Source organism: Meleagris gallopavo, chromosome 14 (assembly GCF_000146605.3).
Source record: "Meleagris gallopavo isolate NT-WF06-2002-E0010 breed Aviagen turkey brand Nicholas breeding stock chromosome 14, Turkey_5.1, whole genome shotgun sequence".
In the NCBI taxonomy this organism is placed as follows: Eukaryota; Metazoa; Chordata; class Aves; order Galliformes; family Phasianidae; genus Meleagris; species Meleagris gallopavo.
Window position 1 is genome coordinate 2,989,085 of NC_015024.2, and position 23,747 is coordinate 3,012,831.

General features: G+C 36.7%; 3 protein-coding genes across 5 annotated transcripts in view; 2 read left to right on the top strand and 1 right to left on the bottom strand.

Moving 5' to 3' along the window:
• The window catches only part of OMD (osteomodulin), an 8,094-nt gene extending 953 nt beyond the window's left edge, over nucleotides 1-7,141 (top strand). Inside the window, exons 2-3 of the mRNA XM_003210032.4 lie at nucleotides 2,967-3,928; nucleotides 4,818-7,141. Coding sequence (XP_003210080.1) covers nucleotides 2,992-3,928; nucleotides 4,818-5,137 — 1,257 coding nt within the window. The 5' untranslated portion in view covers nucleotides 2,967-2,991 and the 3' untranslated portion in view covers nucleotides 5,138-7,141. The remainder of the gene's footprint in view (nucleotides 1-2,966; nucleotides 3,929-4,817) is intronic.
• CENPP (centromere protein P) overlaps nucleotides 1-23,747 on the bottom strand; it is a 121,979-nt gene that overhangs the window by 79,604 nt on the left and 18,628 nt on the right. The window lies entirely within an intron of this gene.
• Nucleotides 13,565-23,567, top strand: OGN (osteoglycin). The gene is made up of 7 exons (XM_003210019.4): nucleotides 13,565-14,001; nucleotides 14,631-14,882; nucleotides 18,611-18,695; nucleotides 20,498-20,656; nucleotides 21,546-21,748; nucleotides 22,286-22,381; nucleotides 22,944-23,567. Exons 2-7 carry the CDS (start codon nucleotides 14,715-14,717, stop codon nucleotides 23,112-23,114), a joined length of 882 nt encoding a protein of 293 aa, XP_003210067.1. The 5' UTR covers nucleotides 13,565-14,001; nucleotides 14,631-14,714; the 3' UTR covers nucleotides 23,115-23,567.

Here is a 23,747-nt window from a genome sequence, read left to right on the forward strand (position 1 = left end):
ACAGATGTAGAGAATCATGCTTCTATGATTTTCTATTTTCTTTCAAGTCTCTAAGTTCACACTTCTCATATTGTGTGCATCTGATCTGCTCCCCTCATGATCTGCTCCTCCACCTCTACTCTGCCCTGGAAAGGCCTCATCTGGAGTGCTGTGTCCAGTTCTGGGCTCCTCAGTACAAAAAAGACAGGGATCTCTTGGAAAGAGCCCAGCGGAGGGCCACAAAGATGGTGAAGGGCCCAGAGCATCTCCCCTGTGAAGAAAGGCTAAGTGAACTGGGTCTGTTTAGCCTTGAGAAAAGAAGACTGAGAAGGGACCTGATCCAGGTCTACAAATATCTAAGTGTGGGGGGCAGAGTGGCGAGGTCAGACTGTTTTCAGCAGTGTGTGGAGACAGGACAAGGGGGAATGGCCAGAAACTGCAGCATAGGAAGTTCCGCACAAACGTGCGCAAGAACTTCTTTAGGTGAGGTGATGGAGCACTGGAACGGGCTGCACAGGGAGGCTGTGGAGTCTCCTTCTCTGGAGGTATTCAGGACCCGCCTGCACACCTACTTGTGCGACCTGGTGAGGGGAACCTGCTTTGGCAGGGGGGTTGGACTCGATCTCTGGAGGTCCCTTCCAACCCCTACGATTCTGTGATTACCAAGTGTCAGCTGATATCATTCTTTGTTCTTAAAGATAATAGGTTCTTAAAAATATTTCATGAAGAAGCATTAGTAGCTCGGTGCTTTGAGACGTGAACTTGAAGTTTAAGGACAGTAGCCATCCTACCAAATCCGTACTCAGCTTCAGCTAAGGTATAAGCAGCCCTCAAAATACAAGCTCCTCCCAGTCTGTAATGCCCATTATGTACCATCATTGCATCTGCTCTGATTATAGTTCTTCCCTTTACCCTGTCTATGTGCCCAGTGAATTGTGCAACGGTCTAAATAAGCTTTATCCTCAAACTATATGGAATTTAGAAGAGTCCTTTCTCCTGGTTTCTAATGCATTATTAATAGAAAAATGATTAATCACAAATGTTGTGAGAAGCAGAAATGTTGAGAGGCTAGAACCAGAAGCTGAAGCTGAAATTCTGGGCAGAACTAGGAGCCAGAAGAGAGAAAAACAAGACAAGGAACATGAAGTAATGTTGAGAAACAGATTTTGTCAGAATCTGCTCCAGAGAACAAAATCAAGTCATAATAGAGACAGGACTTCTATGGGCAGACACCACAAGCTCCGACTTGGAGTTAGAAATATGGTAAAATGCTATTCTTCTCATTACACTGCCTGAAGTCTCTAAGGCAATTAATTCCTCTTGAAGCACATTACTGCTTCCTGAACTCAGCAACTGTCCACTAAGTTTATCTTCATAGTGCATTAATACAATGCAGGTAGCGGCAGCTTGGCCTTCATGGAGATACTGCAGCTATTTACCTACATTAGCTGAGACGTCTGATGATACTGTAGAGATACGGAGACCCAGCTTTGCTGAGGACCTGCACACAGTGTGGTTCTGAACAACTGACTCCACCCAACCCTGTTTTTAAATATTTAATGAATTATCAAAGCTTCAATAAACAAGTGTTCCAATACAAATGCTAGAAGTCAAATTTGAGTTAGACAACTCCGTAACTGATATCAGCCAACCACTGCTGCACACCGTATGTACGCGATGCAGGACATCAAGATTATGAGAATGTGCTCAACTCCATGGTTTTGTTACTGCTTTTCTTAGGACTCCCTTTTCTCTTAAATTCATAGAATATATCTTGCAATGGGAATCAGCCAGCAATATAAGGCACATGAAATTAGTGTTTCCAAGTCTCATCTCCTTTGTTACTCTTTGATTGTGCCTGGTAAAATAAGATAAACTACTAAGAACAACCAAGAAAGAGAGTTTCATGATTAAGAAACATGAATAGCATCATAAGAAAACTAAGATTATTTGCTTTTCTCTGCATCATAGTTCTCAACTATACTGAGTCTCAAGAGCTCCAGCAATATCTGTGCTTTGACCAGCAGTGTTACATTTCGACTCACCTATTGTCTAACTTGTACAGCTTGACACAACTCACAACTCCAACTCTGCCAAACCACACAGAGTACTTTAAAATGTTAGTCTGGCTTTGAGCATCTGAAATTTGACAGGCAAAATTGATTGCAAGTAATCATCTTTCCCAATATCACTATTTCACCTCAGAAGGTGATTATGAAGGTAAATTAGGTATGTCTGGAAAGGTCTTACAATTACTGAAGCATAGGAATTCTACAAAGAAAACTGCTTATCAGTGAAGATTTCATATGATATGCAGTACACAGTAACTGAAATCAAATACAATGATGGGAATTAAAAATCATTATTATTTTATTGTAGTGAGACAGCCATGTTTTGCAGAAAATAGAAAAATATCACAAAATGCCACAGAACACACAACCACCAATACAATATTTAATGTAAAAATAGATAAAAATTGATATGATCTGATAAGGATTCTATCTGCACCCATCCAAAATTGATCCATTAGGTGCTTAACCCACTATACTGGAAAGAATGCAACAACTACAGTGTCTAGCAACCCAGATTGCACAGGATTTCATACCCACAGTTCTTTTGCAACTTGTCTGTAACACATTAAGGTGAGAAAGGAATGAAGACATGGATTTTCCTGCTACTTCTCCCAGCTCTTCACTTCAGTACACTGTAGTATCAGAGACAGCATAAGTAGAAAGCTCTTCATAACCAGAATTCAGACAGGAAAAGTTCAGTTTACTTCAAGGCCAGTACAGTTGCTTATGGCTGTTTCTTGAAAGATCCAAACTAGAAAATGTTTTTGCTAGTAGTATCATTGACAGGGCTCTGAAGAAAATGTGTTATTCTGCTTATTTACAATAGTTTTATACTGTTTCTCCTTAAAACTGAGAGATTCATATGTGATTTCACTTATGACTACCTGGGAATCTTATTTTCTTTCTCATCAACAGGGTAGAAGTACAAATTTAAATAAATATGGGGATTCTGAGCCAGCTATCAATCATTAACCTTCTCTGGACCACTGCTGTATTTTGCCAATATGAAGACTACGATTTTGGGGACGAATATGATGAGCCAGATCAACACCCACATTATTTTAACTCTAATCCAAGCGCACAAGCTGAGGTTCCTCACTTTTCTTTTCCTGTTCAGTGTGCCAGAGAATGCTTCTGTCCACCAGAATTTCCGCTATCTATGTATTGTGACCATCGTAAGCTTAAAACAATACCAAACATCCCTGCTCACGTCCAACAACTCTATCTGCAAAACAATGATATTGAAGCTGTACCTGCAGGACCATTCACTAACGTTACCATTTTAAGAGAAATTAATCTGAGCTTCAACAAAATTAAGTCTCATATGATTGATCGTGGTGTTTTTGCCAAATTGTCAAACTTAGTGCAGCTTCATTTACAGCACAATGAATTAGATGAATTTCCATTCCCACTTCCCAGCTCTCTGGAGAGACTCCTCCTTGGCTTCAATAAGATCTCCCAGTTACCTGGAATTGCACTGGACGGATTACCAAACATAACCATGCTTGACCTCTGCAATAATTTTCTTGACGATTCAGTACTCAAAGGAAATCACTTTTCAGTGATGAACAACTTAATGCAGCTGAACTTATGCAACAACAAATTACAGACTATGCCTCCTAGCCTGCCGTCGTCACTTATGTATCTCTCTCTTGAAAATAACTCCATTTCTTATATTCCAGAAAACTATTTCAGCAAACTCCCCAAAATCATTGCCCTAAGAATGTCTCACAATAACCTGCAGAACATTCCACGCAACACCTTTATTAATCTACCGAACCTTTTAGAACTTAACCTTGGACATAACAAATTGAAACAAGTATTCTACATTCCAAGAAGTCTGCAGCATTTGTATATTGAAGACAATGACATTGAAAGTATGTTGATAGCTCTTCACTCTTGAAAAGCAGAAAAATGTAGAAATGGAATTTGGAGTTGGTTGTAAGGAGCAGAGGGTGGAATGAGCTTTTACTTTACCATCTAGAGTTAATCACTTAGCCTAAATCAAAATCTATCAGAAACATTTATTTTGTCACTGATTATGAAGATCTGTCACCTAACAGCTGACAGGTTGTGTAGAATCCAAGCTTACAATCTAGGAGTCATCCAAATTTGCATGTTGTTCAAGAAGTATTATGATACCCCTCTTTGCAGACGTATGAGATTGAGCTGTTAATGTTCTGAACTAACCAGTTAACGTGGCACTGACCCAAAGTTCATACACGACACACCTCTCCGAAATAAGCGCTATGTAGCTTTTAACTTACAGCACAGGAAAGGTACTGTTCCATCTTCCTGAAGATGGAATATAAACATATCCTTGGTTAGCTGAGAAGAAACAAAGGCAAACTAGAAAGGATTTTATTTTTCTATTTTCCCATAATTTCCAAGTGGATGTTTTGTAAATATTCCCCAATTTTTTTCATTTAACTCCTAAAATCACTTTGACGCTTTCTTCTGATGAAACAACTAAAAAAAAATCACATAAGAATTGAAAATATTCAATTCATATAAAAGAGTAATTAAGATTGTAGTTGCAGCCACACGTATACGTATACATTTTACCCACAATCTTACATTTTGCAAATTCTAGGACTGTTATAATTGTCATGTATGAAACTGGCTTAAAAGAGAGGAAAGGCTGCTATCATATAATGCATCACAAATATTTTCCATTTTAAATTCCAAAATTTGTTTCAATTATGAAATACTTCTTAAATATAACCTTATTTTCTGAATTTTAATTAATATTTTTCTCTCTTACAGTGATAAATGTTACTTTGATGTGTCCATCTATTGATCTGATGAACATCAACCAGTTAACCTATATAAGGGTGGACCAAAATAAGCTAACAGCTCCAATAAGCACATATGCCTTCTTTTGCTTCCCTCACATTAGAACCATCTACTATGGAGAACAAAACAGTAACGCCAACAAGTCAACACAAATCAGAACAGCAGTGTTTCGACGACTTTTAACACCAGAAGAATATGATGAAATAGAAGATGATCGTGAAACACATGATCAAGAAACTGAGGAAGAGCATGAAGCAGAAAACAATTATTTTTTTCCTCACTTTTGGTGAAATAATCATTGTTAATGAGTACATATAGAAATTTTTCCTTATTTGTGGAGTATTCATGCCCATTTTAGAACAGTTAAATATTTTGGGATCTTTAAGCTATAATCTAGTAAAATCTAATAATTAATCTAATAAAGTGGAGATAGAATTTTAGTGTACATAAATATGCCATTAGCAATGCAGAAAAAAATATAATACTAGCAGCAAGAATACTCATGTCAATATTTGGTAGCAATATGATATATAGCCAGTATTGATGATGGACTTATTTGTGGGTTGACAGTCTCAGCAGTAGAAAATCGACCTTCCATGTTCTAAAGTGATTCAACTTGCCAAATGTTTATAGCACAGATGATGTCATGCTCAACATGACAATATGTAGACAACATCAAAAATCTGTTCAGCTAGATGTTCAGATACTGAAAGTAGTAAGAAAACAGTAGAAAACAGACATATAAGAGAAAAACATATGAGAGCAAGATCACAAAAGATCACAACGTTCTTGCACATCTTCCTCAAATACAGATGCTGATTCATTCAATATCTAACTGAAAAGGAAAATCAAACTTTTGAGTTTCAGGTCTTAATATACTGTTTGTGCAGTGTCGTGCCAAGATGTATTCTTTACTTCTCAACCTGTGCTTCAATTATCACAAGTCTTTCAAAAAGATTTTAGTTGATTAGACATGAAGGCAATGAATGACTTTTCAAAGGTTTTAATGATGTACAATAACACAACTCTGAATCATTAGACTAAAGTATAGGTAAAATAGAAGTACTATTTTATTTTAGAAGGCATTTTAAATTCAATGCTTTAATAAGAACTGCACATCAGCTAGAGCAAGCACAGATAGTGGCATTGCAGGCTTCATTAACAATTTAGACTGCCCTTCAGTGTAACTAACACCAATAAGCTGCACCCCCTGCTACAAAGTTGAGCAAAAATTGCTTCAAGTAATCCAAACAAAAGTAGCATACACTGTCTGAGCTATGGAAAGCTTTTTGTTATGTCTTATATCTAAAGAGATTCAAGTCACTACAAGGTAAGAACACAGAGCACATAAGCCCTTTAGTTTAATTAAATTCTTCATTTTTTCCAGCACTTCACTGAAGAACACAAGTGCAATAAGACATACATCACACTACATTTATATTATCATACATACACACACATATTATCCTTTAAGTTTAGGGAAACTAAAAGAGTGCAATATAGAAATAAACAAGCAAATTTGTACTAGAATTTCTAAAAAGTTTTAGCTTTCTTTTAATATCAGTTACTTTTTGAAGTCCTTCTTAGTATATTTTGTTTTCTAATGCAACAAATATATGCTAACAAACTGAAAAACCCTAATCATGTGTCTATATTTATAAACTGAAATTAAGTGCTTATAAGCACACGAATATAACCAAGTCCTTAAGAACAAATTCTTTGAAAAATCTATGCATACAAAATGTAATACATCATAGGCAATTTGGAGACTTATATGAACTAACTCAATCCTCTTTCTTTCCTCTGCCCCCACATTTATTTTCCTTTCACGTGTGTAGTGACCATGAGGATATGGTACACATTCGTAAACATCCAGCTTCAGCTTTTCAGAATGTATCTTCTTTTGTTAAAACAAAATCAATTAACATTTTTCAACCTTAAGAAGCCTCTGGCTTCACGTAGAAATATAAATATATTCATTATATTTAAATACTCTTCAAAAACTTCATGGACATTACATACACAAATTTAAATATAAGCACCTGTAACTTTTATAGTTTTATTAACATAAACACGTAGTATATTAGCTGTAGATCTTCATCTCTTTCAGCTTTTAAGTGAAGAACGCACAATCAAAATTAAGACACTTTTTTGAAGACTTCTTCAGCCTCAAAAAGAACACTATTCAGTTACAGTGGGTGTAATATATATATATACACACATACAAAGAAGATGAGAAACTGTCTGCTTAGCTTTATTTTTTGAAGTTGCATTAAAGTCAAACTTTAAACAATTAGTTGCATACTTTTCTTTAAGTTTAAAAGATAAACCAATAATACAGCTCTGAAGTCTTAACTACTACATTAAACTTGTTCATATGGATTTCGCATGAAAACTCTTCCAGTCTACATCGAACTCTGAAGCCATTTTGAGAAAAACCAACCCACAGACCAAGAGGTGATAGCACAGATTAAAGCAAATAAAATATAAGAGAGAGCTTAAGAATAAATGATCAGTTCTCATTATGGAGGGAGTCCACGGGTAGGAGTTCAGCAAAAGGCCTGTGCCTAGATTTATTCTATTTAACATACTTGCAAAAATAAAATAATTGGACTGATCTGTGAGATGATGACAAAAGAACTGGTGAAGAATTACCAGTTTCCAGGATGCTAAAAAAGCAAGCAAATTCAACTTTATTAAATGTAAAGTGATATCCGTGGAAAAGATAACACTAGTTCCATATGAAAACAAAAAATTCATGATCTGACTCCCATTGCTCAGGAGCAAGACTTGAAAGTAATAACAGATGGTACCACATCAACACCGGCTCCTGTACTGGACACCACTCTGCTGTTCACACAGACAGTAAGTGCACTGTACAGTTCTGACCCCTTGAGCTACCTGGGTGCTTGCTCTTATTTATTTTCAGGATATTACACAGGCCTTTCCAAAAGAAAACAGATTCTTAAACTAAGAACTAAATAAGTACCAAACAGTCCGATTGGTTTGTTTACAGAAAGGTCAGCAAATACCGAAACAGAGCCTGATCTGGCCTCTGTGTCCACATGAGCAGTTAAGGTGAAGCACCAGGAGTGGATTTGTACACAAAATACTTGTAATGAGGCCACGAAACCCACCCTCAGTTTTTGAAGGAAAGGATGTTTATTCCAGACTAGCACTAGCAACTGATTAAATCCATTAGCAGAACAATCCATCAGGTACATCCCCAACTACACACATCTTCTGGATGGTCACATCCAAACAGAACCAACTTCAGGTACTTCTAAGACATCTGTGATACGAATCAAAATATAGTGACTTGGCCTTACCAGAAGATTCACCTCAAAAACATGCTCCTGATCCTAATTAAAATACCAGCAAAAACACAACCAGAAAACACAGTGACTGATAAACATGGAATTCCAATTCTACTTTCAACTTTGGACTAACTATTCAGAAGAGCTGTGTTTTCCAAGTCTTATCTACGTAAACAAGGATGGAACTTTCTTGAAATCTAAGTACTATTCACAATCTACGGTAATTAGCAAGGCTTTATTAGAGCACTGCTCTAATAAATACCTATAAATACCTATAAAAATACCTATTTAAGATTCTGATACCTATGTAAGCCTATAGAGAAAATCTCATGGATTTCTGGAAAACATTCAGTTACAACTAAGCTTTTAACTACAAAACCAAAGCTCTCAGAACTACATGACTGCCAAACTGATTTTTCCACTGTCTGTTCTGTAAGATACAGTTATAACGAAAAAAGCAAAATAAAGTAACAATAGTTTCAACCCCACTGTCCACATTCCTTCCCTTAGTCTCAGAACAGCAGGAACTTAATTTTCCTTTTTCTGTTCTTGATTGTTGGGTTTTAATACTGATGAAGATTACTTTTTGAGATATTTACTTCAGTATTATGATAATAAATTAGATGGATTAGGACAGAAACTTCCTTTAGAGACAACAGATGGTTTACATTTCAAGTTTTCTTCTTTGACTTCTTATAACATATTCCATTTCCACCCCTATAGCATGAACCAATTTCCTTCTTTGTTTCCCAGCTTGATCACTGCAAGCAATAAACATTGGAATTTCCTATATACTATTTTTTAAATTAAAAAAGCTATGTACCAAAAGAGATTTTAAGGATTTCATAATCATTTTCATATTACAGGTGTATAAACTTTTCAGAATTAACCAATGAATGCAAATAAGACCTAAAGTCACAAAACTTGATAAATACACAAAATTATCATATGATGCTTTAAGTTTTATCCCAAATTTACATTACCAACAATCCAGATCCTTTAAAAGAAAATCAAATAACTTGATCTTGTAATTCATGTCATAAATTTAACATCAATAGAAAAAAAAAATAACTAACCTTCCTCTATTAAAATGCACGAGAGCACAAAACAGCCAAATACGATGATTAGCCATAAGTACAGTGAATAAAGGAGATGCTATGAATAATGTAAGGAGCACACAACAGGAATATCAAACTAAAACGCCTATAAGGCCAGTGAGCCTTGGAGCCTCATCTCATGTCTCACAGACGCACAGTAATGGCTTTAAACCAGTGATACTGTTATTAAAAAGTCACCTCCATTTGGTTAGTCATTCCAAGCCATTTTAATAAATTGAAGCAGGCTGGCTTTTAATTTGGGATTTAACTGATGATAAATATGTAAAAGTTCAAGAGAACTTATCTTCAGTTCAGGGCGTTGAGTGAATGGCAGACAGCAGCATTACTCCAGTTATCATTTGTATTTGTAATAATTTGATTGCTGATTACTTTTTGTTTCTTTTTTTAAGATGTACTTTATTCATTTAAAACTCAGTAACGATACAAGGAGTCTGTTTCTTTTCCAGAAGTGCAAAGAATAAATGTAATGTCTTCAGCTTAAAAAAATTCTGATTATAAATCAGAAACATATGGAAGGATGCTCATACAATCACTAGGTCATTTTCCAGCTGTCTGTTCTGCAGCTGGTTGTTCCAACCATGACCTTAGCTTATTCTAAATAACCGAGCCTTGGAAACAGTCGTAGCTTTTCATAAAAACAGAGAAATGCATAAATACCTTATCTCCAGTTCTTCATTCTGAATCTCAAATATTCTAAGCCTTCTTTTTAGATAAGATGGCTGTTTATCTTAGATTTAATACCATTTCCAAAACCTTCCCCATCCCCCAAGGATGCTGAATTGGAACAGACTTTGCTTAACATGTTGTGTACAACAATTCTTACATAGTATCAACTTGAATCTGATTTCTGTGCATGGCTCAAGAAGAAATCAGGAGGTTGCTTCCCCCTTTTTGGATACTCTGGCTTTTTGTTCCCAGAATGAATGCAAACCCAGCATAAGCACAGGCATTACGTTGCCTTACAACTAATTGTACACTTCTCACATTGTGTGATTTCCAGTGCTCATAAGAAAGCTAAGCAATAAATCATAATTCATTCTTCTAAGAACATTTAAAACCAATAAAAAATTGAGAGTTACAGAACTTGCCAACATTGTCCTTTAGAGATCATGACACATGACGAAGGCCAAGGTCTTTAAGCAGCTGTAAAAACGCATCTTTTCTTAAACATAGAGTTAATTTGAATGTTTAAATGTACACTCAGCTCTGCTTCATTTCATAAGGAATATCTTGACATCAACTCTATGCTACTCTTCCTACTGCTGCCTCATAGCCACCTCTATTAACCCATGCACCTCTGCGAAATAAGGTCCCTTTTCTGTTTGCATCTTAATCTTTCCCTCTTCCCACCCTCTGCTGCCATCACACAGTCTGGTATCTGCACAGACAGTGCCAGGCCCTGCTGCAGGCAACCTGCAGAAACCGTTCATAACCAGAAGCCTCAAAGGAACAAAGACTTCCTCCTCTGGAAGCCCAGCTCTGCTGAGCTCAGTCCTTGTGGAGGCTTACCAGCAACAAGACAAGTGCCTCACAGAGAATTATCAGCAACCAGTCCTCATTTCCATCTCAATGAAGGGGGACAGCACAGCTTTCTTCTAATATTTTTGTACTGAGCTACTAAGGATTAAATGAAAAATACTAAACTTTTGCTTAAACCCACAGAAAATGGAGAGAACGGCCCTACTACTGCAACTGGCATCATTTTCTCTGCCAACATACACTGGATGAGAACTGTTCATAGCAGCTTTTGCACTATGCCCTTTAATATTTTGTTTTTAAGGGAAGTTTATTTTTTTTTTAATCTGCCTTCAGGGAAGGGCAAGAGCAGAAGTAAACAAGACAGCCTGAAGCTCTGAACAGGTCTTAAGATACGAGGACATTTCAAGAACAAGATAAATAAATTGAGCTGAAAATCAGCCAGTTCAAAGAATCCACAAAACCCACCCTCATTTCTGCCTGCAAAACAAATATCTATTTTCAGTTCCTCTGGGTTATTTTCAGCTTTGTTTTTACTTTACCTGCTTTTGACATTAAACTCTCCTAGATACTAGATTTCTTTCCAGATGGTGAAGAAAATATAATCAGAAACACCGATGGTTTGGAGTGGCTACCTTAACTTTCTCCTTCCTCTCCTACAACTTTCCAGTGCCTACCACCCAAACTCATCCAATGTCTCTTTACCTGATTTCCCCATGAGGTACCTCCTAAGACAGTCTGTGAAAATGAGACACAAGAAATAAAAAGAGAGAAAAAGGGATAAATAAGGTACACATGACAGATCAGAAAGCGCATCTTAAACACTTTCTCAAGGCCCTCTTGAAACACTGAAGTTCAATTTTTTTTTTATTTTTATTTTTATTTTTATTTTTTTTAAACAGAGCTTTCAGTAGACCTCTAGTTTTTTTTTTAAACAAAGCTTTTCAGAAATGAAATTAAGCATAAAAATCTTAGTAACTAAATACAGGGATACCTGTGTGTAACACTTAAGTGCTAAAATTGTTTAAAGAGCATGCTCTGCTTGCCATGATGAATACTTTCCTCTAGCTTCCCTATTGCCAATGCATACGAGCCACATTTTTTATTTCAGGTGATTTGGGCATTTCAAGTCATTCTGAGCAAGAATACTGTTTCTGGAAGAAGATTCTTCCTTGTTTATAGTCAGCTGTGCCATCCCCTTCTTTGTGCTGAACATGTTACATAAATTCAGATGAAAAAACCTTCTATTTATCTGAAATTACTTACTGATAGCACATTTTTCCTGGTACAAGGGATGACAGACACGGGATTAGAGTACCACTTCATTTGACAATTTCATGTTTCAAGCGATGGCAAAGCTATACGCAAGGTAATTCTTGTTCACAGCATGACAAACTAATTAGCACATCAATCTTCAAAGATATTTGTATGTTCATGAATGCCTGGATACCAACAGTGAGTACACGCATTATAAAATGGTTTTGTGTTAAGTATACTAGTGAAACTTGTGATCTTGATGAACAGACTCGTGAAAATCTTTTCTGCAGAAGCTATCACAAAAGTCTTCCAGCATTACAAGTCTTCCTTTTTCTTGCATTACTATCTTGCATACCATCAGTATGACATAAAATACTGTACTTAATAAACTCATGATAGAATATTTACCATTTGGTTACACACAAGCACTGAAAAATGTTGGTTTTGCAGTCAGATGAAGTCTTAATGTGGATGTTCAGCAGGGTGAGGAAGGGAAGCAGGTGGCTGGAAAGAGATCAACTACAAAGCAGATATGCCATCAGTGCTCCTGAAAAGCGCACATGGCCCTGACAGATGGTAAAATGATGCTGACAAGCTGCAAATCTTTTTGCCCTTTCTCTAGGAAATCCACCTTTTCTGTCAGAGTCCTCTCAACTGAAAGTTCCTGCAATTCTGCAGTGGAAAACAATATCTTTGCCACAAAACACTTAAAAACAACTTTTTGTTCCATCTAAGCAGCAACCAGTATGATTCAGAGTCCAACTTCCACCATTACTGAGATTCTTCCCTTCATATTTTAGTTATATACTTACAGCAAAACCATTGTCCTAGAGCAAATTGCAAGTCCTAACTGTAACAAACACTGTTTGCATTTACACATTTGCCACCAACATCTGGTTTCTAAACAAGACAGGACTTACACAAAAATCTAAGTATGTCCACTGCTTATCTCCAACATTATTCTAGTTGTCAGCGCTATCTTATTAAAAAAGCCCACAGAGATGAGAGAGAAAAATTGATCTGAATATATTCCCATAGGTTTTATTGCCACATACTTTATCAAGATAAGAAAAAAAATTCGACTCCGTAAACTTTCAAGTGTTCATCTGGCTCCCATTTATAGTGATTGCCAAAAGTACATAATAAGAAAAAGGATGGGGGAAGAAAGAAACACACTGGAAATCTAGAAAACTGATGCTTTCAGTTCATATGAAAATTCTACACCTGGGCAATATTTGCTAAGTAACTTATAACTGAAATAGAACGTAAAACATATTTATTACAAAAGCCAACTTCTAAATAAATTGTGGCACAACTCATTCAATAAAGCATTTAGATGAGAATTACTTGGCTGAAAAAAATCTCACTTAAGCCCCACCCACCAAATTCTAAAAACTATTTTTGGTTTCCAGAACTCTCCAGACTGAAAGGTTTTTATTTCTTACATCGGTGAAACTTCTGTAAACACATACAAGTTGTAGTGAAACATTTAACCACTCATAGAAATGTGACTAATGTAGTGTATGTATGCTTTGGCTCTACCTCTGTCTCAGTCAGCAAGCAGCTGCTTTGTTTCTCAGCTAAACTATTAAACAAAATGGATAACACATGCCCTGTTACAGACCTCTAGCCTGCACAATTAATACTCGATTCAAAGAAAGAGCCTTAGCAATTAGAAAGGGTAAATCACCAGACAGCAGAAAACTGCCACTTCGCCAAGCAGGATGAACTAGACTGGATAACATTTGTAAATGTTAAAGCTAAGTACAGCCCCCTGCTCCAGGATATTACCTCTTACCCTGGGGACAGAATGCTGGCAAAGCATTTTTTACCCCATGGAAAGCACTTTTAAGACTGTCAATCTTGGAAAACTTATTCATTGCAGCAACCTGGATGTAATTCATAACTTTACTTTGGTTTAACACACGCATAAGAACTTCTGGTTTTAGCACACAGCCACAGAAGAACTTGGAATCTGCTAAAACGGTAGGTGGACTTTTTTTCCTGAAAGTACCTTCACCTAAAGCTTAAATAAAGCACATTGCTACAGCAAGCAGAACAAAACGCTGTGTAAAGATTGATTTTAAGAAATACTGTGTATGTATTTAAAATGCTTTTCAACTGTGCTTGTAGCCTCCATCCCAACCCCAATTGTGTACAACCTGTAAAATATTACTGGGGGAGAAAGGGGGGGAAAATTATCTTCTGCTGTTTGCTTTGAAATGTGAAGATAAAGGCAGTGAAAGAATGATTTTCAAGCTCAAGTGCTTACAGCAACATACTTTGACAACAGGGAAAAATCTCTCATTTAATTTGATAAAATATATATATGCCAAGTGTTTCATAAAATGCTTTATAAAATCCTCCTGCTATTAGCAGAAGCAGCACTCTGGCAAATAAGCAGATAGATAATACTTTCTTTACTAGTTGGAAAAGGCTGTTTATTATTTCCTAGTTTCATTTCACGTTAATAGCATCTTTTAATAATACTTCAGTCTAATTAAAGAATACCAAGAGTTAAAAGTTGTTCCATGTTCCTTATGCGTTAGAAACCTCTGCCAACTACTTCTCTAGGCTTTAAATATTGTTTTGACGGATTGCATTTTCATTTGCAGTCAGAAAGAAAGTATTCTCCACAGTCAACACACGAGCAGACCTCCATCAGCTCAGTGAAGCCAAGTACATTGCTCTGTGAGAAAATGAAGACTTTGCAGGCTGCTTTTTTCCTGGTTGCGTTTGTACCTTTGGTGAAGCCAGCACCAACAATACAGCAAGATTCATCCGAGTTGAATAAGTATGATACAGATATTGCCATGGGAAGCCTGATCCAACAGGATTATGAAATGCTGTCCAAGGATATAATAAAGGTATTTTATTTATATAATCACTTTCATATTTTAACTGCTAAGCATTATAGAAATGAATTGGATGTTACATGTATGTATACAAGTTTTATTGAGAAGCTTTTTAATAATGGCAAAACACAGAATAGTTCCAGAAATAAGAAAGCCACTCAAATTAAAACCACAAAACTACTCTTGCTGTGGTCTGAGTAACCCAAAAAAGACATGTTTTTGCAACTAAGACTCAAGCATTGCTTTTCACTCTGCTGCAGCTAGTGCCTGCTGTTTTAGGAGTTCCAAAAGGGGATATACCAGCACATAGCTGGGCACTTTGAGTAATGCTGTATTAACAAAGAAAGTTTGAATTCAGATTAAGGAGGGTAATTTCATTCAGTTGATTTTTTTATTATTATTATCAAAGAAATACTGGAAACTGTAATCTTACCATGAGCAACCTGTCATTATAAACCACAGCTTTTCTTTTGATTCAAGCTATTGTGTTTTTTACCCTTTTCTTTTTTTTTTTTCCCGGGGCTTTTTGTTTGTTTTGTTTTTGCAATTGTGAGGTACTACATACAGAATGCCCAGCACCGTGGGCGTCACCTACCGGTGTTAACGCTTTGAGACTCTTCAACATAGCGATAAAAACACACTGTGGCACTCACCAGCACCCCCGAATGGTCAAACGGAAACTCGGAACCGTTTTGCTGCTGCTCTATACAGGAGCCTGTTAATTTAAACGCTTATACAGGAGATACAAAAATGAGTTAAATCAAGTGCAACAGCCTCAGCTGAAAGGGACAGTAGAAAATCCCATCTCCTTACAATAAATTAGTCTGATAATGAAATAAAAGGGGAGAGCAAAAGACAAGTGATATAAGTAGTAAATTCCAGCACATCTATAGAGAAATCATTTCTCTCTCTCTCTCTCTCTACTAAATTACTTTTTCCAGTTCCACTTAGATTACGTCTTTCCATGCTAGGCTAAAACCAGCAGCTAAGTATTTATATTAGAAACAAACTAGGCATTCTTAAATCTGACGTGCCAGAGTGATGGAGCAACGCCTCACTAACTTCTGAACAAGCCCATTTAAAATGACTCAACAAATAAGTGACCATGCAATCAGTGAGTAAGACTTTTTAAATTGCTACGTACTGTAACTTTAATGAGCAGAGCACAGCATCAAATAGCTTTCTCTACTAACATCATTCTAGTAAGAGTACACCACTACTCACAGTAGGAGTACACCTACAAGGAAATAATGCCTGCAGATGTGCCATAGACTAAGCAATGTCTGTGTTGGCAGCACTATAAACTAGAGGTCTACTGAAGGCCAACAGTTCTGCTCATGATAATTCCAGGAATGCAGTTGGTCACTATTTCCACCAGGTCAGTTCTCCAATGATGTGTTTTCATTGCAAAATAGTAAATTAGTTCCATATGTGCAACAAATAGATCTCTACAAATTCCTATGTCCCCAACTTCAGTCAGTGGATATACAGGCAAATATTCTATTCTATTCAAATACAGATCCCAGATTCCAGAATATTTCAGCTGTAACTGAATTGCGTGCCAGTAATTTCCTCCAACTTGCCCAATCTGAAAATCTTAATCTTGCATGACAAAGTTAACTCCTTATTGTGTATTGATTCAATTTTAAAAGTTTATACTAAAAAAAAAAATCCCAATTCTCAGATTAGAAATCCATCTACCTATATTTGTGATCAACTACAGTGCTTTATTTGAAGCCAGACACCATCACATGTATGGACTAATTTGTTTCACTGAATATAAACACTCGACTTTATAACATGCACCTGTTTGTTACCAGGAAGAATCAGTTACTTTGCAGAAGAAGTTCTAAAGATGTTTTGAGTGTTTGGATGTCACATAATAGTCTGATTTCATGTGGGGAATTCATGTCTTTGGAGTTGGGGGCAAGTGACAGATAGAACTTAAGCATGAAAATACATCAATATTCCTTCAGAGTGCTACTCTCTATAAATGCAAGTAATCAATGTCCTGCAGGTATCATCCAAACAAACTTCTGCACCAATATTCCATGGTTACTATTTTTTTTTTAGCTGTCCAAGAAATACTTCCAATATATTGGCTACTTCTATTTACAGAGGGTGAGTGGGAATACATTGCTTGCACATTTAATGTCATTCAGCAAATAATCAGGTTTTATTGTTTGGGTTGGTTTTTTTTTTGTGACATTTCCTCCTTTCAGAAATGAGTTGTGCACTGTGCTCTGCAAAGAACTTGCATATTCATTCTTGGATCACATCTCAAGCAGGAAATCATTTTAGAAACCTACACCTGGTACAGATACACTACATCAGCAAACATTCTTCATACAAGGATATTAAAAGTCTCCCTTGGGAGCCATAAGTCCTTACTGGCCTTGACACCCATCAGGATCATGATTTCATATGCCTAATCAACAGAGCTATTTAAACTAAACATTTTTCAGAATCCTGTAAGACTTGCTGCTTGTTTGAGTCTTCTGTCTTTTCAGCTTACACCCCAGCTTCTCTACACCACACACTTGAAGTCCCTCTCTCTACATAGAAGTTCCATGCAACAACTGCTGAACTGTCACCAGCATTCTGATTCGTGTAGAGAAGTCCAACAACAACAGATCAGCCTCTCCCAAACATCTCAAAAACAACTCACAAGAAAGAGCTACAGCCTGGATAGAGACAGGACAAGCCAAGTGATGGATGATTCACATGCCAAGAGTCACAGCAGCAGAGGCTGGCCACGATATCTGTTTCTTAACTCAATGCTTTTACATTCCAAAATACAAAAATACCCACCAGTAAATGAGACCAAAGTTGGTACCCAAAGTAACCTGACAGTGTTCTCCCAGTGCTCTAGGAGGTGTGCTAGATGCCTCAATAAGGGATTTAATTAAGTAAATTGGTTCCTGTGAGCAACTGGTGCACATAGAATCTCTTCACTGAACCCTGTACTCAGGCCAGGATTCTGCTCATTAAGCACACTTAAAGAAAAGTGTTCTCCACATCTGTCGATGCTTTTCTCTCTGCATGTTCTCAATAGCCAAGCAGACCACAATGCACCTTTACCCTGTTCTAAAAAACTTATCTCCCATCAAAAAGGACAGTAAATGATGCCAGCCAAACACAGTTGCTACAATCAATCAAACACCTCCCTCCAAACATCAAAATATGCAAACCGTGGTATGATCCACTGTATGTATACTCTAATTCTAGAAATAATAGGTAATTCTTTAAAATTTCTATGTATTGTATTCAGTGAAAATCTATCATTTCCAACATCAGCCCAGGCTGCGTTTGTTAGCAGCCCAGGTTTTAATACAGCCTTAAGGGAAGTTTAAGGAAATTGTACAGCTGAATTTCAGCCAATATTCAAAATTTCGCATTTTCTACAAAATCTGCCTTCTGGAGAGTAGGTTTTTGTAGACATTCAGAGCTTACGTATCCTTTTGTCATCATCACATGGTCTGTATTTTCTACTCTTTTTTCTTTACGGCTATTGGTCTTATTCAAAGAAGAACATTTTCTCTTCTCACCTTCCAAAATGAAGAGCTCACATACAAGAGGGATAATATATCATATTAGTCACCCAGCATATAAGAATAATTTAAAAATTAAATGTCACAAGGTGATACGAGGTAGGAAGTTCATTTTAAGAGATATGCTATTTAAGATCCTCGGAATACTCTGTTTATTGCTTTTAAAATAACATTTGCTCTTACACAAAGGATGGAACAAATGTTTCTCTTGACACCGGCCTGAGACTGCAAGGAGATGACAGTGAACTGAGTGCCAGACCCACTAAGGATACAAGTAAGTTAACAATGGAGAAATGGATATTGCTCTATTCAAGGTCTCCTAAGGAACCTATTTTAAATACAAACACTAAACATACTAAAGATGACAAGGGATATAAAAGTGATGTTTTCATGTCTCTTGGGGAAAGCCTTCTAAACTTTAGCCTCTAATGGAGCAGATGAAATATGAAAAAAATTAGAAATATTAAAGTATCTCCAGGTAAACTCTGAATATACAAAACACAGCTTGGAAGAATCTCTGCAGAATTACAGTTGCATTTGCTGTATAGGTGCACCCAGGTTAAATAAGCTTGGCATATGAGAGCCAAGACAAACAAAAATGTAAGGTCCCAATAAGGTCCACAATTTAATCGTATCATAACATGTTTAAACAGATTAATTTGAAGAATCTGATGCTCTCAGAGTTCACATCTGATGACCAAGGAGGCCAGTATTTACGTAGTTTCCAGACTGGTTGTTTTTTTTTTCCCCTGCTAAAATGTAAAACGTTCATAAATGAATTGGGATACAAATGAATTTGGGAATAGAAACAGATGAAGTACAAGAACATCAAGAACATTCTTCACCAGTCTAGGAGACATTTTGGGTCTGTGATCTAAATTTCCAAAAATCACAGATGATGCAGCAAGACCACTTAAGTGCCCGCGTTCACTGAAGGTTTAATGAAGGACAACTAATTATTGTCAAATAGCATCTGTCAACAAGCCACCATCTGAAGGAGAACAGACCTGGGAAAAGCCCAGGGCTCCTCGTCAGAGAAGCACAGAAACAGCTGCCTTTTAAGCAGTGGCACCATTGTTTCACAACATTTCTTTTTAATTATTTCTTACACTAACAGATGACAAACAAGGTACCACATCTAAAAATGGTAAATCCTGTGGAAGTCTAAAGCCTAATACATGGTAGCATTTACAAAGTTAAAGCTTCAAATCCCAATTCCATTCTCTGCAGTATCTCCACAAAAAATAAAAGAATCACTTCACTACATAAACTAGTTTGGCCCATTGACTGTAGAAGACCTTTTTTTGCTATGGAATTCTAACAGACCACCCAGCAGTACAACACTTCTCTCTTTACTACAGAAAAATTTGGAAGCTAACCCAAAATCTCATGATGTGGGAAACACAGTGAATAGATAACAGTGGTGACAAAACTGATTCAAAGCAATTTTGATTACATGTAATAGACTATTTCTGTCACAAAGAATTAATCCAAGGAAGAAATGAGTAGTAACTCATCAATGTGTATGATGGACAGGGCAAGCCATAATAGGCTTAACCTGCATTAAAGGAGATAAAGTTTCTCTTGTTACTTAACAGCTCTTTAAAAACACAGCAAATAACACATTTCCTGAAGCTATTATATAATTACCATCACTAGAGTTCTTACACAGTGGATTACAGAGAATAGCAGTTAGGAGAAGAACAGGGTGATCTCGACCCTGCCAGAAATGCTCCAATGCAGTTACGACATCAACTGCCGGCCCTTTCAGATGTTTCTCCTGCACGGAGTTCCAGTCAAATTCAAACCCCTCTAAGCCAACTACAGAATGAAATAAAATTAACCTTAACAGTATTTCAAGACAAGTTCAGATAAAAACAGAGTATACACGTGGCATGAAAATAGAATAGAACACAAAAAAGATTTTTAAAAGTTTTAAATGCTGCCAGTAGGAAAATAAATTTTTTAATAGAGAGAAAAATCTTAGAAGATACCAAAAATAATTGATTTGAATGCTGAAGCTGATGTTAGCTGAGTAACTTTTAATTGCTCACTCATAAAATACTTTGCTTTCAGATTTGCCTACCTGCCTGCTCTGCGTGTGTTTAAGCGGCTCGGTGTACTGTGAGGAAATAGATATTGAAGCTGTCCCCCCACTGCCAAAGGAAACTGCCTATCTTTATGCACGATTTAATAAAATAAAGAGGATAGCTGTCTCAGATTTCGCTGACATTAGTAAGTAACATTCAGATTTTAATTTGTTTACCTCCTGGTGTCCTTTTTCACTATGCCAAAACTACCAAAATAATATATATTCTTTATATTTTGCTAGTTTACATCACGTACATTACTTATTTAAAAATTCAATGCTTGTATCAGCAAAGGAACTCTGAAGGCAATGTGGAAACCCATTTTGGCCCACATATCCATCTTAATATTTCCAAACCATCAAGAACAGATTGCTAAAAATGAAATTTAATTGTTGCAGGCTGGCTGGCATACAATCATGTCTATTTCTTTTAAATGCTCCAGAGATCTTGCCCACCTACTTCACCCTCTGACATGGCAAATCCTACCAATATATAAAATCGTGTTGCCTCTATCCAAATAGAAAGAGTCACACAAATATATAATTCATTTATTTCATCAAATTTATGTATCTAAACAAAACTCTTAGTTTGTGATCTACAAATTTAAATACTATTCGATGTTACAGTGACAGTGGTTGTACCATCTGTATGAGGCTGCTGAATCACGGCCTGAACCTTTGATTGATCACCTGAGCAATGAGTCAGCCATGGGAGCACAGGTGAAGGCAATTCACCTGTGCTGCAGGACGGGGTGGAGCCTGGCTGCACCTTTCCTAGACCCATTTAAGAGCTGACTGCCAGTGGGAAAGGATCTCTCTGGAGATCCGCTCCATCAGGAGTTCATCTTGTGAGCCCAGGACAGTGTGAGTGACTTTCTCTTATTTCTCCAATATAAATTATATTAGCCAAGCTCCTGGATATATATATCTATACCATCTGTATATCCATTGATTAAACAACCATCCTACATAAAACCATGGATTTTTCACGTTACGCAATTCTACATTCAAAATTTTCGCTTCTTTTGTGTTAAGCTACTTTGAGAAGAATTGATTTCAGTGGGAATATGATAGAAGAAATAGAAGATGGAGCCTTTTCAAAGCTTTTGTTATTGGAAGAACTTTCTCTTGCTGAAAACCGACTTGTGAAACTTCCAGTTCTACCTCCCAAGCTAACAACATTTAACGCGAACCAAAACAGAATCAAGAGCAGAGGAATCAAAAACAATGCTTTCAAGGTAAGTAAGAGAGCATAATCTAGGCAAGCAAGCTAGATAAAATAATAACCATAATGACCAGTATACTGATTCATTCTGTATTTCTGCAGTGCAAGAAATAGACAAGCAAGAAGCAGCAGTTCAGGTTTTGTTGTGAAGGCACTCTGGAGTAATGGCTCTTTGTGCACTTGCTCTCTCATGAAGTTCATCTAAAAAATTAAGATACAATTTTACCTACTTCTTTTCTCACACACAGAGAGATGGTAGATTCAAAACAGATGGTTCCCACAGAGGTCTGTGGATCACTGAAATGCTAACAATGACATCCTCAGAGTGGAGCCAAGTTCTATAACCAGTACGCTGACATGGAAATTTCCAGATATAAAGGCCTGCTCTATGAGTTTCTTGATGAAACAGAATTCAACATTCACAACAAAAGATTGTTTCCTGTCAGATCCCTTTATAGGCTTTATCTGTGATCAGAAAAAAATGCAGATGTCTAATAACAGATATGAGAGTAAGTAACATCAGCACTGATTCTGTCTTTTGTCCCACTAGAAACTGACAAATTTGGCCTACCTCTACTTAGGACATAATGCACTGGAATCTGTTCCCCTTAACCTACCAGAAAGTCTTCGCATTCTGCACCTTCAGGTACTTTTGAAGTATTTTTGCTTAACGTTATGAAAAGACTGAGTGGCTGCACGAACTTCGCTCTACTTCCTTCCAGAGCATTTTGTGCTGCAGTTGTGCTATCACTGCCCAGTGCTCCTCCAAACACAACAGCTTACTTCTGATCTGTGTGGTCACAACTCATCAGCAGTCAACCCATCTATTTTATTAACACACAGGAGGAAAAAACAGTTAAAATAATTCCCTAGAGTTACATAGAATTACATTGTCCTTGCTGTCAGAAGTTATTGCCTGACTACCATGCAGGAATTTCTCATACATTTTGGCATACCAAATTTAAGAAATAAAAAAAATAAACACCAGCAATAGTCTTTGGTCAACAATAAATTCCAAACATTAGTAACAACCTCAAACTGTTTATTGATTGGTTTGAAAGACTTGATTCTTACCGATCTGTAACACAAATCAATCACAGCACTGATAAATTAAGAGAGTAAGGAGGAAGTTCAAGCTTGACAATTCTCAACTTGTATGTGTGTGAATACATTCATTTATTTTAATAAAATCCCACTTTGTTTTGCAGCACAACAACATTACTACCATCAATGATGACACTTTCTGCAAGTCCAATAACACACGGTACATCCGCACACGTATGGATGAGATAAGGATGGAAGGAAATCCAATCCTCCTGGCAAAGCACGTCAATGCTTTCTCCTGCTTGAGAACACTGCCCGTAGGAACATACTACTAGCTACTGCTTACGTAACTACATGTGCCAAAACTCACAGTAACAAAAGACCATTCTTATTACTGTTTACATGTTTATATCTTCTCCATGCTAAAGCAATTTTCCCTGTTGAAATGAGGTTCTCCTCTGAAATAACTCTTTCAAAGCAGTCATTCTATTTAGGAGTTACAATACCCCCCAAATTTCCAGACTCTTCTGTTAATCCAAGTGTAAAAATACAGAAGTACACATACATATATTTCCACCTTGCAATTCAGCAGTTACTCATTACATGCAGCTAAAACCCTGCAACTGCTACTTCACATTCTTCACCACTTCCCAGAAAAATCAAGATATTTTACTTTGATAAACCAAACCATTTCTTGAGAAGCTAAATTTTTACTCCAGTCAAATTTGTTTGGTCCTGGAATGAAACAATTTCAGTTAAAACTTCAAAATTGCATGGAAAAAAAAAAATCACGTGAAAGAAAATTATGTCTAGAGACAGAATTTCTCCAAGTTCAACTTCACTGAAGTTTCCTTAAAAACTTATGGAATATGTGAAGAATTTTTTTCAGGCTTAGTGTACCAAGCAACAAAGTGAATGGAACATTTCAAGTATGCATCAAATCTTCTTTTAGTATTTTTCTTTCAAAA

Bases quoted from the DNA above. Each gene is read 5' to 3' on its own strand.
- OGN (XM_003210019.4), top strand. From the start codon at position 14,715: ATGAAGACTTTGCAGGCTGCTTTTTTCCTGGTTGCGTTTGTACCTTTG. The intron at 20,657-21,545 runs GTAAGTAACATT...TTTTGTGTTAAG, and splicing joins CTCAGATTTCGCTGACATTA to CTACTTTGAGAAGAATTGAT. The intron at 21,749-22,285 runs GTAAGTAAGAGA...TTGTCCCACTAG, and splicing joins TCAAAAACAATGCTTTCAAG to AAACTGACAAATTTGGCCTA.